The sequence below is a fragment of the Solanum stenotomum genome, chromosome 7 (genome assembly GCF_019186545.1).
Source record: "Solanum stenotomum isolate F172 chromosome 7, ASM1918654v1, whole genome shotgun sequence".
Classification (NCBI taxonomy): Eukaryota; Viridiplantae; Streptophyta; class Magnoliopsida; order Solanales; family Solanaceae; genus Solanum; species Solanum stenotomum.
Window position 1 is genome coordinate 639,925 of NC_064288.1, and position 14,925 is coordinate 654,849.

General features: G+C 32.9%; 2 protein-coding genes across 2 annotated transcripts; one reads left to right on the forward strand and one right to left on the reverse strand.

The window, feature by feature from the left end:
• The first annotated feature begins 7,702 nt into the window (after positions 1–7,702).
• LOC125871599 (COBRA-like protein 7) lies at positions 7,703–10,289 on the forward strand. Its single transcript, XM_049552231.1, has 2 exons — positions 7,703–8,447; positions 8,661–10,289. The coding sequence occupies exons 1-2, from the start codon at positions 7,862–7,864 to the stop codon at positions 10,091–10,093; spliced, it is 2,019 nt and encodes a 672-aa protein (XP_049408188.1). The 5' UTR covers positions 7,703–7,861; the 3' UTR covers positions 10,094–10,289.
• A 145-nt stretch (positions 10,290–10,434) lies between these two features.
• LOC125871600 (tlg2p-like protein a) lies at positions 10,435–14,925 on the reverse strand. The gene is made up of 8 exons (XM_049552232.1): positions 14,654–14,925; positions 12,581–12,854; positions 12,138–12,227; positions 11,826–11,897; positions 11,401–11,478; positions 11,244–11,309; positions 11,086–11,166; positions 10,435–10,783 (listed from the first exon to the last, which is right to left on the reverse strand). The coding sequence occupies exons 1-8, from the start codon at positions 14,842–14,844 to the stop codon at positions 10,676–10,678; spliced, it is 960 nt and encodes a 319-aa protein (XP_049408189.1). The 5' UTR covers positions 14,845–14,925; the 3' UTR covers positions 10,435–10,675.

Here is a 14,925-nt window from a genome sequence, read left to right on the forward strand (position 1 = left end):
AAATGATCAACAAAACCTCTTGCCTTTTCACAATCACATCCTGGAGGTAGCACTAAAGCCTCAAATTCATCCCACAAGGTTTTAAGTTTAGTAAAATATACTGACACAGAATCAGTACCATGTTGCAAATTTGCAATTTCTTTATGCAGGCTAAAGGTTCTTGACCCATCTAACTGATCAAACCTTTATTTTAGATCATTCCATACCCCTTGAGCTGATGAGGCAAATGTCACTCCTCCTAAAAGACTTTTTGATACTGAATTCAAGAGCCACGAGAGGACAATAACATTCACCCTCTCCTACTGGCCTCTTAATTCTGCACTTACACTTTCTTTTCTACAAGATCCATCTACCAAACCAATCTTGTTTCTTCCAAGTAATGCCAATTTAATCGACCTACTCCACAAAGTATAATTCTCAATTCCAGTCAGCTGAAACGAGATCAGATATACCCCACTGAGATCAGCAGGACTCAAGAACAATGGATGACTGGAATCGACCCCTTGACTCATAGACATTGTTGGAACAGAGCTTGGATTTCCATCAGTACTGTTGTCTCCAGTTATTTGTTCAGATACTCTTTGAGTCATGTTGACAATCTTTCTTCTTCTTTGAATTGAATTGCGGAAAAACAACGAACAATTTCTGACAGATTTTGACCTTGAGATCTTCAGAAGTCTTATACAGATGACAAATTCTGATCTCCAGATCTTCAGAAGTAATACGCAGATGAATTCTTCAGATTCCTATCACCTACTCTGATACAATGAAGTAATTGACTACTAAACAAGATTTATAATAGAATTGTAGAAGATGAAGATAGTATATATTCTTTTTAAGTATATGTTACAATGAATAAGCATACGTATTTATATATACCTTTGTAACTAACTTACCTAATCTTCTAACTAACTCTATAACTAACTTCTGGAAATGTGCCTTACTAACTTTTACATTGAGCTTCCTTTTTAACTTCCTCAATAGATAGTCTTTTTTCATACATAATACCCACATAAATTTAATGAGGAAATCTGTGTAGTGATTAGTGAACAAACTTATTTTTAATAATCAAATATTTTAAATTAAACATTGTATATTAAGTTGTAATATATCAAACTAAATATCCAACCACAAATAATCTCTATATTGCAAGTTTGCCATAGCTCAACTCTTACATCTAAAACAAACGAATTTTAAGGGTGGTTGAGGAGCTGGTTAGAGTTATGCACATATATTAGTAAAATATGAATTAATTATGAGGAAATTTATCTATTATTTTAAGCATAATTTAGTTATTCATGTACATATATTAGTTATTTCAACTTCTTATAAAATAATATCATGAACTCTCATAATTTATACGTGCACTAGTTATGAGTTTCTAAATTTCAAATCAAACATCATATTAATATTAAACCTTAATAACGTAGCTCATAATCAGTTACCAAACACGATATTACTTATACATAACTAAATATCTACGTAACTCATTTGCAAATTAGCTACCAAACGACTCATCAGTACACAAAACATAACCTCAATACTAAAGATTAAGAAAATATATTAATTTTTTAAAAAAAAAATGAAGAAGAAGAGAATAAGAAACAAATAATAGTTTCTAAATGAATCATCACATGGTAATTACTTCACTCACAATCCAAGATTGTAACGAGTAGTTATTTGAATAAAATAAAATTGTTAGTATTCTCATGTTAAGTTTTTCAAATTTTAAAAAATTGTAACTTTTTATATATCTTTTAACACTTTAAATTATCACTTTTTCTAATTTATACTACTTTTATGAAATTTTCAAATATATTAAAAAGAGTGACATTTTGCAACTAGTAGACACATGAAATTTCTAATGTAGCAGACAAGAGGTAGGTAATTATGAATGTTATGAGCATATGATTTTATTATATTAATATTTTAGTACATGGTAGGTCAAGTTGAAAGAAATTGACAAAATATTATAATGGGTTGTCACTGACTACGCTTTCTTCCCCAAACTTCTTTTTAAATTTTCAAAACCGTTATAACACGATACCGGGATATTACATAAATAGGGAAAGGGCTTAATATAGTTTTAAATTATTCGAAATAGCTTAAATATAAACATTCGTTCAGAAACAATCCTACATTTATACTTCAACAAAGTTTTTATCTCTAATTTAGACGAAGGGATACACGATAATCTCAAAAATAAATTAACTGAAAATATTAGGCTCAGTTTACATTCGAAAAAGACCAAATAAAACAGTCATGCTCTATTAAATCTTTTTTTGGCTGTCACATCTGATAAACTATCAGACAAGAAATAATAAAAATTAAAATTTCTAATTACAAAAGAAACCAAAAAAGAAGATGCTATTCGAATTGCTCTATATAACTTCTATTCATTTTTTTTATGGCAATTATGAATATGAAGAGTATTTATGTATTATAGCACAAACAAATATAAAGAGGTCATAGAATTCCTACAAAGTCTAGGTATAAGAGGTATTTTATGAATTATCCCTCACGATGAATTAGTGAAATATGCATATCGCACTAATAACTATAACCGATTTTCTACTTCAGATATTTGAGTTTGAAATTAAGTTTAATAATTCTTAATTTCAAATCATATGTCCGATGTATTAAATTACAGATAAGTGATTCTTTTATTTCAATCTTGTGAGTCTAAAGTTAGTGTTTATGTTAAAATTAAAATATTAAAATGCATAATATTTTAGTGGACGTAATTATGGAGAAAGTAGTGTCATTATTTTATGTAACTCATTTACCATTTTAATATGTTTTTCATATTGTATCCTACTAATTATTCCACTATACCTCAAAATTATTATCCACTTTTAGGACATTTATTTGTGGGAGAAACCTTATACCTATAGTCCTATATAAAGATGTTTTCTTCCTTGCGTTGTGAAATGAGGAGGATGAAAAGTATTTTGTTGTATATGGAAAAGAACATTGTATTATATTTATAATTTGAGATTGGCGTAGTAAAAGGAGATAGTTGAGATAAAGAAATTGTCTAAGTTTTCAACTTATTCACTATATAAAATAGACTATATATATATATATATATATTGAAGGAATGTATTGTTTAGATGGAGCTTTGAACTCTTCAAATAATTTAAAATTGTTAGAATTATACGAAGTTGTCGGATTGTTATATTTTAGAGAAGACAGGTCAAAATTATACTACTAAATCGATAAAAATTATGTTGCAATGCGTGTGAATCTCCTCAAAGAAAACAAGATTTTGCGCTTCAGAGCTCAAGCTAAATATTTATTATTTATATCCTTTTTATTTTTTAACTATAATTTTTATTATATATATATATACCTTAAAAGCATGAACTCCTAACTTGAATGTTAAATTACTATAATATCCCTAATTTAGGTTGTGACTTTTTTCAAAGGGTTGTGATTTTTCGATGAGTTGTGACTTTTCCAAAGAGTTGTGACTTTTTCAATAAGTTGTGACTTTTCGAAAGTGTTGTGACTTCTTGGAAAGGTCATGACTTTTCAAATAAGACACAAAAAACACTTGTTCATACTATCCTTTGTTGACTATAAATAGAGGGGTTTCCTCTCATTTTCGACCACATTTTTTAAATCTTCCCCTCTTCTTCTTCTTGCATTTTAAAAAAATCATGTGATTTATTATCGATGAGTCAGTTCGAAGTTTAGCGGAATATGAGGTACCACTATTCTGATGAAGTAAATTGTTTTATCTTAAGAGGGTATATTCCTTAAGCTCGAGTACTTGAGGAAATAATTTTGATGATACAATAATTATTTTTTTGCTTAGTACATTAGTATGTAATGTTCCAGTATATGAAGTTAACATGTAGTCTAAATTCATTTGTTTTTGTTAACAATTTGTTTTGTGATGTAGATATATGCTTCTGAATATCTTTTAAAAAAATTATTAAACTTCTCAAGAGTTAGAGAATTGTCACAATTTGTTTTTTTGATAGTCAAGACAAAAGAATGACTTTATTTATAATGTTACTTATGTGATTTAGATTGTCAGAAAGTTTGCTTCAAAATAGTTATTACTATATAAACATTTCCCTTTTGTTTTACTGATTTACTTCTTAATATTTAAGTATTTTCGACAAAGAAGTTTATGACTTGTAATAACGCAAGTTGAAGTTTGTACTAGTTTAATTTTATTTTAGTCTAAATTCATTTGTTTTTATTAACAATTTCTCTTGTGATGTAGATAAATGCTTCTGAATATCTTTTTTCAAAATGATTAAACTTCTCAAGAGTTAGAGAATTGTCACGATTTATTTTTTTTAAGCCCAAGACAAAAGAATGACTTTATTTATCAATGCTACTTATGTGATTTAGATTGTCAGGAAGTTTGCTTCAAAATAGTTATTACTATATAAACATTGTGCTTTTGTTTTACTTATTTACTATTTCTTAATATTTCAGTATTTTCGACGAATAAAAGTTCATACGACTTGTAATAACGCCGGGAGAAATTTGTATTAGTTTAATTTTAATTGTAGTCTAAATTCATTTGTTTTTGTTAACAATTTCTCTTGTGATGTAGATATATGTTTCTGAATATATTTTCTCAAAATTATTAAACTTCTCAAGAGTTAGAGAATTATCATGATTTGTTTTTTTTATACTCAAGAAAAAAGAATGACTTTATTTATCAATGTTCCTTATGTGATTTAGATTGTCAGGAAGTTTGATAAAAAAAAATAGTTATTACTATATAAACATTGCCCTTTTGTTGGGTGTAAGATAAAAAAGAACGTCATCTATTATGTTACAACTTATAAAATAAAAATTAATATACAAAAAATAGTTCTAAAAATTAAATGTAGTTGTTCTCCACATGCTCATATGACATCTAAACATATGAAGTAGAATACACGTGCAAAACACATCTGGTTAGATGACAAGAAAAATACACAGTAAATATTGTCTATAAGGTAATATTAGTGATATACGACTAATTATATGATTGAACCTCATCAAATTGAAATAAATATATACATTATTGCATTTAACTAATAAAAAATTTAATTAACCATCTTCATAGGTTCGTGTGAATAAGAGATATACATATTATGATCCACATTGAACATTCACAAAAGAATCTATAATATTATTTTGTGCAAAGCTTATTATTCAAATCGTCGCTTAAATTTTCTGAATTGATAATCACGTGCAACGCACGTATCGAAAAACTAGTATATATATATATATATATATATATATATATATATATATATATATATATACATATTCGCCATAATTGATTTTGAATGGTTAAACTTGGATTATTTCTTTTAATAGGAGTTGGTAAGTGCGTCTATTTATGCACTTGGTCAATATGATCTTATTTTTCTCAAATATAGAATTTTATTTTATTCAAATCTGAAGGTTGTTGAGATACTCATACTAAGCTAGCGTTTGATCCCAAGTTTTCTAATATTTTTGGCAATAATATTTGGGCCAAGTTTTTGGTCAAATTATACCATATGTTTGGCCCTAAGTTTTCTCAAGAATATTTTATTATTTCAAAAAATATGATTTATACCCATAAGTTCTAAAAACTATTAAAAATATCCATAAATTTGTATTATCTATTTATAGTAATATAGTCCGTTAAAAATGACCTTATAACATAGTAATTGATAACAATCAGCAGCAAGAAAATAACAATATAGGCAAGACAATACATTAATCACATAATCAAACTTGTCATTGATTCGATTATAATTATAATCCATTAAAAATAAATTGTTCTTTTTTCTCAATTTTGTCACTCAATTAGAATTCGAACTTTTCCGTAGGATGTAGTAACAAATATTAGTTGAAATCAATAAATAATGGATATTTTTTATAAAATATAAAAGTTTGGGGTAATTTTTGAATTTTTTAAAATTTCCAAATATTAGAACTTGACCAAATACTAGTTTATTTCTAGTATTTGGAAACTTGAGATACTTAGCAAATATATTTGCCAAGTTATATGATCAAACACCACTTTCCAAATTTTCTCCAAGTTTTTCCCAAGTATTTTTGAGGTCAAACAGATTCTAAGTGTTTGTTTACAAACTATCTAGAGCAAGGGTTGACGAAATTAACCCCAACCAACTCGACTCGTTTAGAACTTATACGGATTGAGTCATGATCTATTTGTTGAGTTGATCAGATGATTGAACCCAAAATGATCAATCAAACAATCATGTCAAAATGGGTTATGATTTATGATAGTGTAAACAATGAGCAAAATCCCATTAAATTTTGAGAATTAATTATTCATATACTTTGAAAATCCTCAATTACCCTTTAAGTAAGGAAATCAGTTACAATCATTTAATTCAAATAAATAAAATACTCTCTATGTTCCTAATTACTTGTCCACATTTCCTTTTTTAGTTGTTACTTGTCCATTTTGACAAGGACAATTTTTTTTTTACCTATTATATCCTCAATTAATTACTTTGAAAAAGGTATAACTTCTTGAAAATATTAAGCTTTTAATTCATCCACTTCATAATTAATAGGGATAAAATGGTAAACTCATTGTGTCAATTATTGATTTCTTAATAAGTGTATCAATTCAAAAGTGGACAAGTAATTAGGGACAGAGGGAGTATGTATCTGTATTTCTAAAACCGCTGGATACATGTATCTGGCGAGTAATGATATATGTATTCAAAGGAAGAAATATGGTACAAAAAAGTAATATTTGAAACTATTATGAATCCTAAGTAGTGGGATTTATGTAACTTTTTTTTTTTTAATTCATGACAGGAAACCTATTGTGATGGCATTCAAGTTGAAGGAGCTTAGAATATTTTGTCAATTTCTTTCAGCTTGACCTAATAGATTTGAAGTACAAGTGGAAGGTAGCACATAACTGACTCGAATGCCACTAGTATAGAAAAAATATAGTAAATAACTTATTCTCTTCATTTCAATTAAGTGAACTTGTTTTTTTTTTAGTTTGTTTAAAAGAAAGACACATTTTAAAATTTAAAAATAATTTAATTCAAACTTCTCATTTTACTTTAACGAGAAATTTTTATGACTATACAACTATTATGGCATGCTTACGATCATCACCACCACCAACAAGAACACTAAGAAATACCTAGCATGATCTCACCACTAGGGTCTGAGGAGGATGAAGTACCCACAGGGGCTGATCTGAGGGGGCCGAGGGTTTTCACCCAAACCCTCTCAGCAAAAACATTCATATTGAATCCCCTGAACATAAGATAGAGGTTGACTCAATGGTTTAAGGTGTTCAAAATTCACTTTGAGATTCCAAATTCAAATCTTAGGCACTACATTTCATATTTTGAACTTCCTTAGTGAAAATTCCGAATTCGTCATTTTGTCGGCAACCCTTACCCCCATTTTTATAGGGTAGAAAGGTTGCTTCCGATAGAAACACATGTTATAACATGTTTGCGGTCATAAGTTTCAAAAGTATTAATCATACGAATGTTTTAACATGTTTAAAACCACAAGTTTCAAAAATCTCCTTTTATTTTTTAAACTCCACCGTCAATCAAACAAATGTAAACGGAAGGAGTATTAGATTTGCTTCCCTTTGACCGTTCTGAACCTGTCAAACTTATTACCTAATAATTAAGACTAATTAAACAAGAAACTAAACTCAGTCCATGCAGATGTTCTTGCTTGCTTTGATTAACTTGTACTAATACAAGCATACTAGTAGTATATTAGAAACACTCAAAGCCGGCCATCCACTTCCATGTAACTAAATTATTACTACTTTATATTTGAATATGTCTTTGTTATGACAAATTCAAATATCTTATTTTTTTAGATTTTATCGTAAGCCATGGTCATTTCAGTTTGTCTATATTGCTGTGTCTCCCTAAAACAAAGAAACCATACTACAATGGCCACTTTGTTAATCTTTCTCCCACTCATCCTCTTAATTTCTCTTCCTGTTTCAATTTCTCAAACTTCCTCCAACATCGCTGGAGACTGTAATGGCATATTCGTAACTTACGTCTATACTTCTGGTTTTCCTATTCCTCCGAACGTCTCGACATCTAACTCCAACAACCAAGCTTACAATTTCAGGTCCAATCTCACAATCCTCAACAATAGTCCTGATGAACTCAAGTCTTGGAGAGTCTTTGTTGGGTTCCAACATAGAGAATTGTTGGTATCTGCTTCACATGCTGTGCTTGCTGATGGAACCACTCTGCCTGGTGATGTTGGAAATGGAACTGTTTTTGCTGGATTCCCTATGACTGACCTTAAGTCCGCGATTCAGACTGCTGGAGATGTCAATCAGATGCAGGCTCGGATCGAGCTGGTTGGTACACAGTATGGTGTTGCATCTCCTGCTGCTCCCTTGCCTTCTTCCATCAGTCTGGCTAATGATGGTTTCTTGTGTTCTCCTTCTACATCTCAAGGTAGGGAAAGTTAGTAACCATCGGTTTTCTTAACAACTACTTAAAGAACCAACTATGTAGCATCTACATCAAGAATTCAAGTATTGTATACATAACTTCAATATATATCCCCTAAAATGTTTCCAACTATATAGATACAGAATTGGCGAATCCTATTATGATGGTAGCTCAAAGCAAACTTATTGATGTCTCATGTCTAATTGGACCTTGCAGGTGATCGGACCCAAGTTTGTTGTCTAAAAGATTCAAACGCCAAATCCAACATCATGATCCATGAGGAAATCCAACCTCGGCAAGAGGGTGATCTTACAATAATGTTTGATGTCACTAGCTCATCCGAATCTAATTACTGGGCACAAGTTACAATCTCAAATAACGACAACACTAGTCGTCTTGATAACTGGAAATTAAGCTGGGAATGGATGAGGGATGAGTTCATCTATAGCATGAGGGGAGCTTATCCTACGGTTGTTGATACAGGGGACTGCATCTTCGGTAAGCAGGGTGAATATTACAAGGGCATGGATTTTTCAAAGGCCTTGAACTGTGAAAAGAAACCCACAATCATCGACCTTCCTTTGGAAAAGACAAATGATACAACCTTAGGAATGGTTCCTTTCTGTTGTCGAAATGGAACCATTTTGCCACCTTTCATGGATGCAAGCAAGTCAAAGTCAGCTTTTGTAATGCAAGTCTACAAAATGTCACCTGACCTTAACATAAGTGCTATCCACCCTCCACAGAACTGGAAAATAAATGGAACTTACAGTCCTGGTTATGTATGTGGACCGCCAGTCCGAGTATCCTCCAGCCTCTTCCCTAATCCTGCAGGGTTATCTTCAGATACAGCTGCTGTTGCTAGTTGGCAAGTAATCTGCAACATTAGCAGTTCAACCTTAAAGAAGCCCAAGTGTTGTGTATCATTCTCTGCATTCTTCAACGATTCTGTCGTTCCTTGTAACACATGTGCCTGTGGCTGCAGCAACGCGAACCCCAGTAATGTGTGCAGTGCCTCCGAGCCAGCACTACTTTTACCACCAGAGGCACTTCTGGTGCCCTTTGACAATCGAACTGAAATGGCAAAGGACTTTAATAAAAGACGAGATTTGCCAAATCCCTTACCTTGCGGAGACAACTGTGGAGTCAGCATTAACTGGCATTTGCTCAGTGATTTCAGAGGTGGATGGACAGCAAGAATAACTCTGTTTAATTGGGGCGACACTAACATTGTTGACTGGTTCGCTGCTGTACAGTTGGATAAAGCCATCCAAGGTTTTGAAAAAGGATACTCTTTCAACGGAACCATCATGCCTGATACTAACAACACAATATTTATGCAGGGATTTTCAGGCTTAAATTACCTTCTTGCAGAAAGAAGAGGAGATAATCCAAGGAAAGATCCTCCAGTTCCTGGTACCCAGCAATCAGTCATATCTTTCACAAAGAAGACCACGCCTGGAATCGACGTAGGAGCCGGTGATAGTTTTCCAAGTAAAGTTTACTTCAATGGGGAGGAGTGCTCCCTTCCTGTAATACTTCCTTCTGGTAGTAATCGCCAAGTCCCTCTAGCCTCTAGTGCTTTCAGTCTTCTTCTAACCATGCTAGTCCTCATGGTTCTACAACTATCACTGAGGCTAGAAATATGATTTTCCTGTGTTCTTTGTAACTTTGTTTTCTCTTATGCTCATAGCAAATATATTCTTTCATTGAGTTATCCTAATGTCACCCACCAATTACAGTACAAAACTTTCAGCTATCTGACCTAGAGAATTAAGAAGGAATTAGATAATACACCTTGTGAACTGTAGCATTTATCATTCCTGAAATGGTATGCAATCATACTCCCAATGGAACGCACACAAGATTCAAGTATGAATTTTTGCTTTTAGTTTTTGAAGCAACGTGCCTTTTCCTTGTGTTGCCTATGTTAATCACATAAAAAAGTAACTTTCTCACTGCCGTAATAAAAAAATGTTAACTTTCGCAGAATGCGACGACTCCTATTATCATTTGGAAGTAGTAACCAACATTTTTACAGGTACAAGTTGCAAACCAGCACATAAATTCAATTGTAATCAAATATGTACATCTAACCGCTCCAACATGTTACCTCTGCAGTGAGCTAATGGGCTTCCTCCAGAAAACTCCCCAATAGGTGTAGCACACTACAATTTTGGCATAGAAAGAACTACAGCCCTAGTTATACCCAAGAAAAAGGGGGGAAAAGTTTATAAGAGAATATGCTTAAGGACCAACAGGACTAGCATAACGAAGCACATGATAACAAGAACAGTCGCACATTTCACCATTCCCCCCTTCCTCTGAGACCTCTCTGCCTGCAGTTCCAAAAAGGGGCATACAGTTAGCCAAGTAAAAATAAGCCAGAACGGTCCAAGGCGTCAACACAATCAATTTAACACAAACCAAGAATCAGAAAATAGAAAAACACAAGGAACACATAAATTCTCATGGTGCCAGATCACTACATGAAATGATATGAGGACTGCCGACTGCCTATATTCCAACTCTACTTGTAACAGTGTGTAATGTATATGCAAGTATATTTACTAAGCTGCAAGGTGTGCGCGCACATGAGAGAGACATAACGAGAGAGAAAGCAAGAGAGTGCGAGAGAGACCTTCTGTAGTTGTTTGAAACCTTCCTCTACTGATGCAGATACACTTTGAACATTGTGGTCTATCCGATCAACTATTGTCCCCTGCAAATGATTTCAACTTGATGAGTCACAAATTGCTGCAAATAACTCTGGCAAACAAGTAAGGAGTACACTCAAACCTGATCAATAACTAGGACTGACAGATCCTTCATGATTTGGGAAAGCTCATTAACTGATTTAAGGACCTACAAAGACTTTATGTCAGTAAGATGAAAAGAAAGCATGTTATTCTATATGTTAATAACATATAAAAGTTAAGAAAAGTCCTTCGGTGACCTGTCTAATCTCTCTTTCTCTCTCTGCCGTGAACTGCTCATCCTTCTGACCAGTGGCCACCTGCAGTTCAGTGAACCCCTGAAAGATAAAACAACCACATGAAATATAGTGTCTGTAATATCGTCTAATATGATACTGTGCATAAAACCTTTTCAAATGTAATCCCTGATTATGCTAAAATCCACGCTGAGTCAATACTCATTAGTTTAAGGTGTTTTCATGAAGTGTATCATCCTTTGTGTTCCTAGGAAGACTTTTAAGGTCTCAAAACTCCATTAACTAATTTACTTTTTAGCGATTTTGTAAAATCCCCAAACTTCAAAAACGAAACAAACAGAATCCAGAAACCAGAAAAAGAATAGGAAATCAGTATTACGCAAATATAGGCAGGAAACCACCAGAAACCATAAAGTTGGAAAGTCTACCACGTCATTGAAATCGTCATCCAGAAAGCTAGACTTCTTTTCATTCATCTCCAAATCAAGTCCATCATGTGCCTGCGCCAGGAAATAGAATACAATATATATAAGCACAGGTCTAACGTTCCGCCTGCTATCTAAAGATAGTATGAAAAACGACAATTAAGAGGGTCTAATTAGGCATTAACTGCAGAACCAATCCACATTATTAGAGATTCGACCACTTTCTTACTACACTATAATCTCTTATCGGTTACCACTAGTATTAGCTGCATTTACTTGAACATTGAAATAGGCTCCTAAGAGTATTTAACAAACCTCTGATTGCTGCCGTAACTGTTTAAGATACAATGATTGCATCCTCCGGAGCTCAACAGAAAGGTTTTGAAGGTCTGTAGCCAGAGAACGCTGGAAAAAGAAATATCACTACATGAATATTTAAATACAACATTTAAAACAACTTTATGACAGCAGAGTTCAGTAAAATGAAGTCCACCATAGTGAAAAGAAGTCCTCCGTAGTGAAAGGAGTATCCAATACTCCGATCCTTGGTGGAATTAATAAAATATTCTTAAATCACAAAATTAACGATGTGCTAACTAAGAAAGAAGTAACTCTATTTTTTAGAAGAAAAAAAATAGTCAGTTAAACTAAGTTAGTTAAGAGGATGCAACAGATCACCACGAATTGAGTCAAAAATAAATTGGAAGTTGTGTCTAAGAAAATGAACTTCTCACGTATGAAAATCATCAGCTTTCTACCTGTACATTTTTTCTAACATTTGAATCCTCACAAGAACCACTTGCTGAAAGCTTCTGTAATCTCTTCTCTGACTTCCTTAATATATCTGTAATCTCCATGGTCAGAACCTCTATCACATTTTGATCTTCTCTTCCATCACCAAAAGATGGAGTCAGAGCTTTAGCATGGCACTTCTTTAGTTCTGCCAATTTTACTTGGGCCTGATGTATGCTAGCTGCAACTTCTTCAGAAACATCAACCCATGCTGGAGGTAAGCCCACTGTAAATGCATCTCTAACGAAGAAAGAAAGATATTTACCATCAACAATTTTTTCCTCACAGCCTAATTAATATAAACAAAATTGAAGAAAAGAGCACACGGAGCACATTTTAATTTTACTCAATTCTTGTGATGATCAGGTAAGTGATCCTTTATCTATTAATAAGATAACAAAAATAGCCATACGAGAATAAGTCTTATTGCAATTGTTGACACTTGGTTAACAAAATAAACACTACTCCACTATATAGGTCGCCAGATATTGTGAGAGAAATGTTGAGACTTGCCATCCATTTGTTGTGCAAACCCACTTCTACACCTCCAGAAAAGCAACAAACAGGGTAAAGGGATTAGCCTTCTTCCGAATTTCGTATATTTCATGTTTTCTTGTTGATCAGCTTTTACATGGATCACCTCATAGAGAAAAAAGATAAAAGAATTTTTGACAAAAATTTAAAAGATGTGTCTTTACATTTTCTACCTATTCTAATGAAACAATATCGTTAATCTCATGCCATTTTAGTTTAATGTATTTGTTACTTGGATATGTCTACTGCTTATATGTCCAGATTTTTCCAAGCAAGCCAGGTCAGACTGACTGTAAGCCTAACTCAGCTAATAAGGTTGGATCACATGGAAAAATGGAAAAGTAGAGAAGCCAAATTTGGATGGAGAGGGGGAAAATGAGTTGTCAAGGCTAGAATATTGATCCCAGGTCATAGCAATTGCATCCGCGATATGTTAAGCAGGAAAAAACAGTTGAAAAAGAAGTGTTTGTTGAATGATGAGTAGCCACACTTATTGCATATGGCAACAACTAAATAGGAGAAAATTCATATTTTCACAACACTGAAATCCTTGGGCGATCTCAAGTGTTGGGAGCTTCCGATTTCTTTGTATTTGTAATAGAAATAACAGGTAATTAGTAATAACAACTCAAAGAACATCAAGTAGGGACTTACTACTCCAAGAAATAGAATGAAAACTAGATTATAGTTGCAAACCGAATACACAGAATTCAAAATGAACTGAAAGAAACATAGTGCTTACTTTATTTCCCCCAAGACCATTACAGGATGAGAGACTAGTCAAGATTAGTATTTGCATGTTCAGTATGGCAAAAAATGTTAACCTATTTATCCAAATCACTCTTCCAATGTTCTCTACAAAAGAAATACTTTAGACAAATATGAGCAAATGACTTACTATCACCTCTTCTTCTTTTTTTTGGGAAAATGCATAAGTACCCCCAACCAATGCCCGAAATCTCAGAGACACACTTATACTATACTAAGGTCCTATTACCCCGAACTTATTTTATAAATAATTTTCTACCTCTTTCGGCCTATGTGACACTATCTTCTGGGCCCAGTGCGTGTTGACAATTTTTTCATCGATAGTGCCACGTAGGCCAAAAAGGGGTAGAAAATTATTTATAAAATAAGTTCGGATAGGACCTTAGTATAGTATAAGTGTGTCTCTGGGATTTCGAGCATAGGTTGGGGTACTTATGCATTTTCCCTTCTTTTTTTTTATAACTTTGGTGTTTGTACCAGCTTACACGCAGCTCACGAGATACGTGTCACCTCCAACCAGCAAGACACCTCAACAAAACCTAGTGTATTTGAATCACTTCCTAACGTCAATCATTTCCTTTCCAAATATTATACTCTACGTGATGTGATTACTATGAGGCATCTATTTTACCGACCTAAAGTAAAACTTCTTCTGTGCATTTCCTAAAAACTAAATGAAGAAAAAATTAACGTGAACGTAATTTCACCAAATAATCTAACTAGATTACTGAAAATACCTGGATGTAGAAGGACCCAGATCATCTTCGGTGCTTAGAGGAGCGTAAGAACGATTAGAATTGAGAAAAGAAGTAGTAGCCATTTCGATTACTGGACCACCGGAATCATTTGAAGAAGTGAAGGGTATACGGTTCTCGTTCAAGGTATCTCTGTAACTTTGGAAAACCCTAATTCGATTCCTTGTCGCCATTGCTACAAAAATTGGAAGATAAAGATCAAATCATCAACCCAGAAAATACAAAACAGAAAACATTGAGGGGTTTTGTTTGAA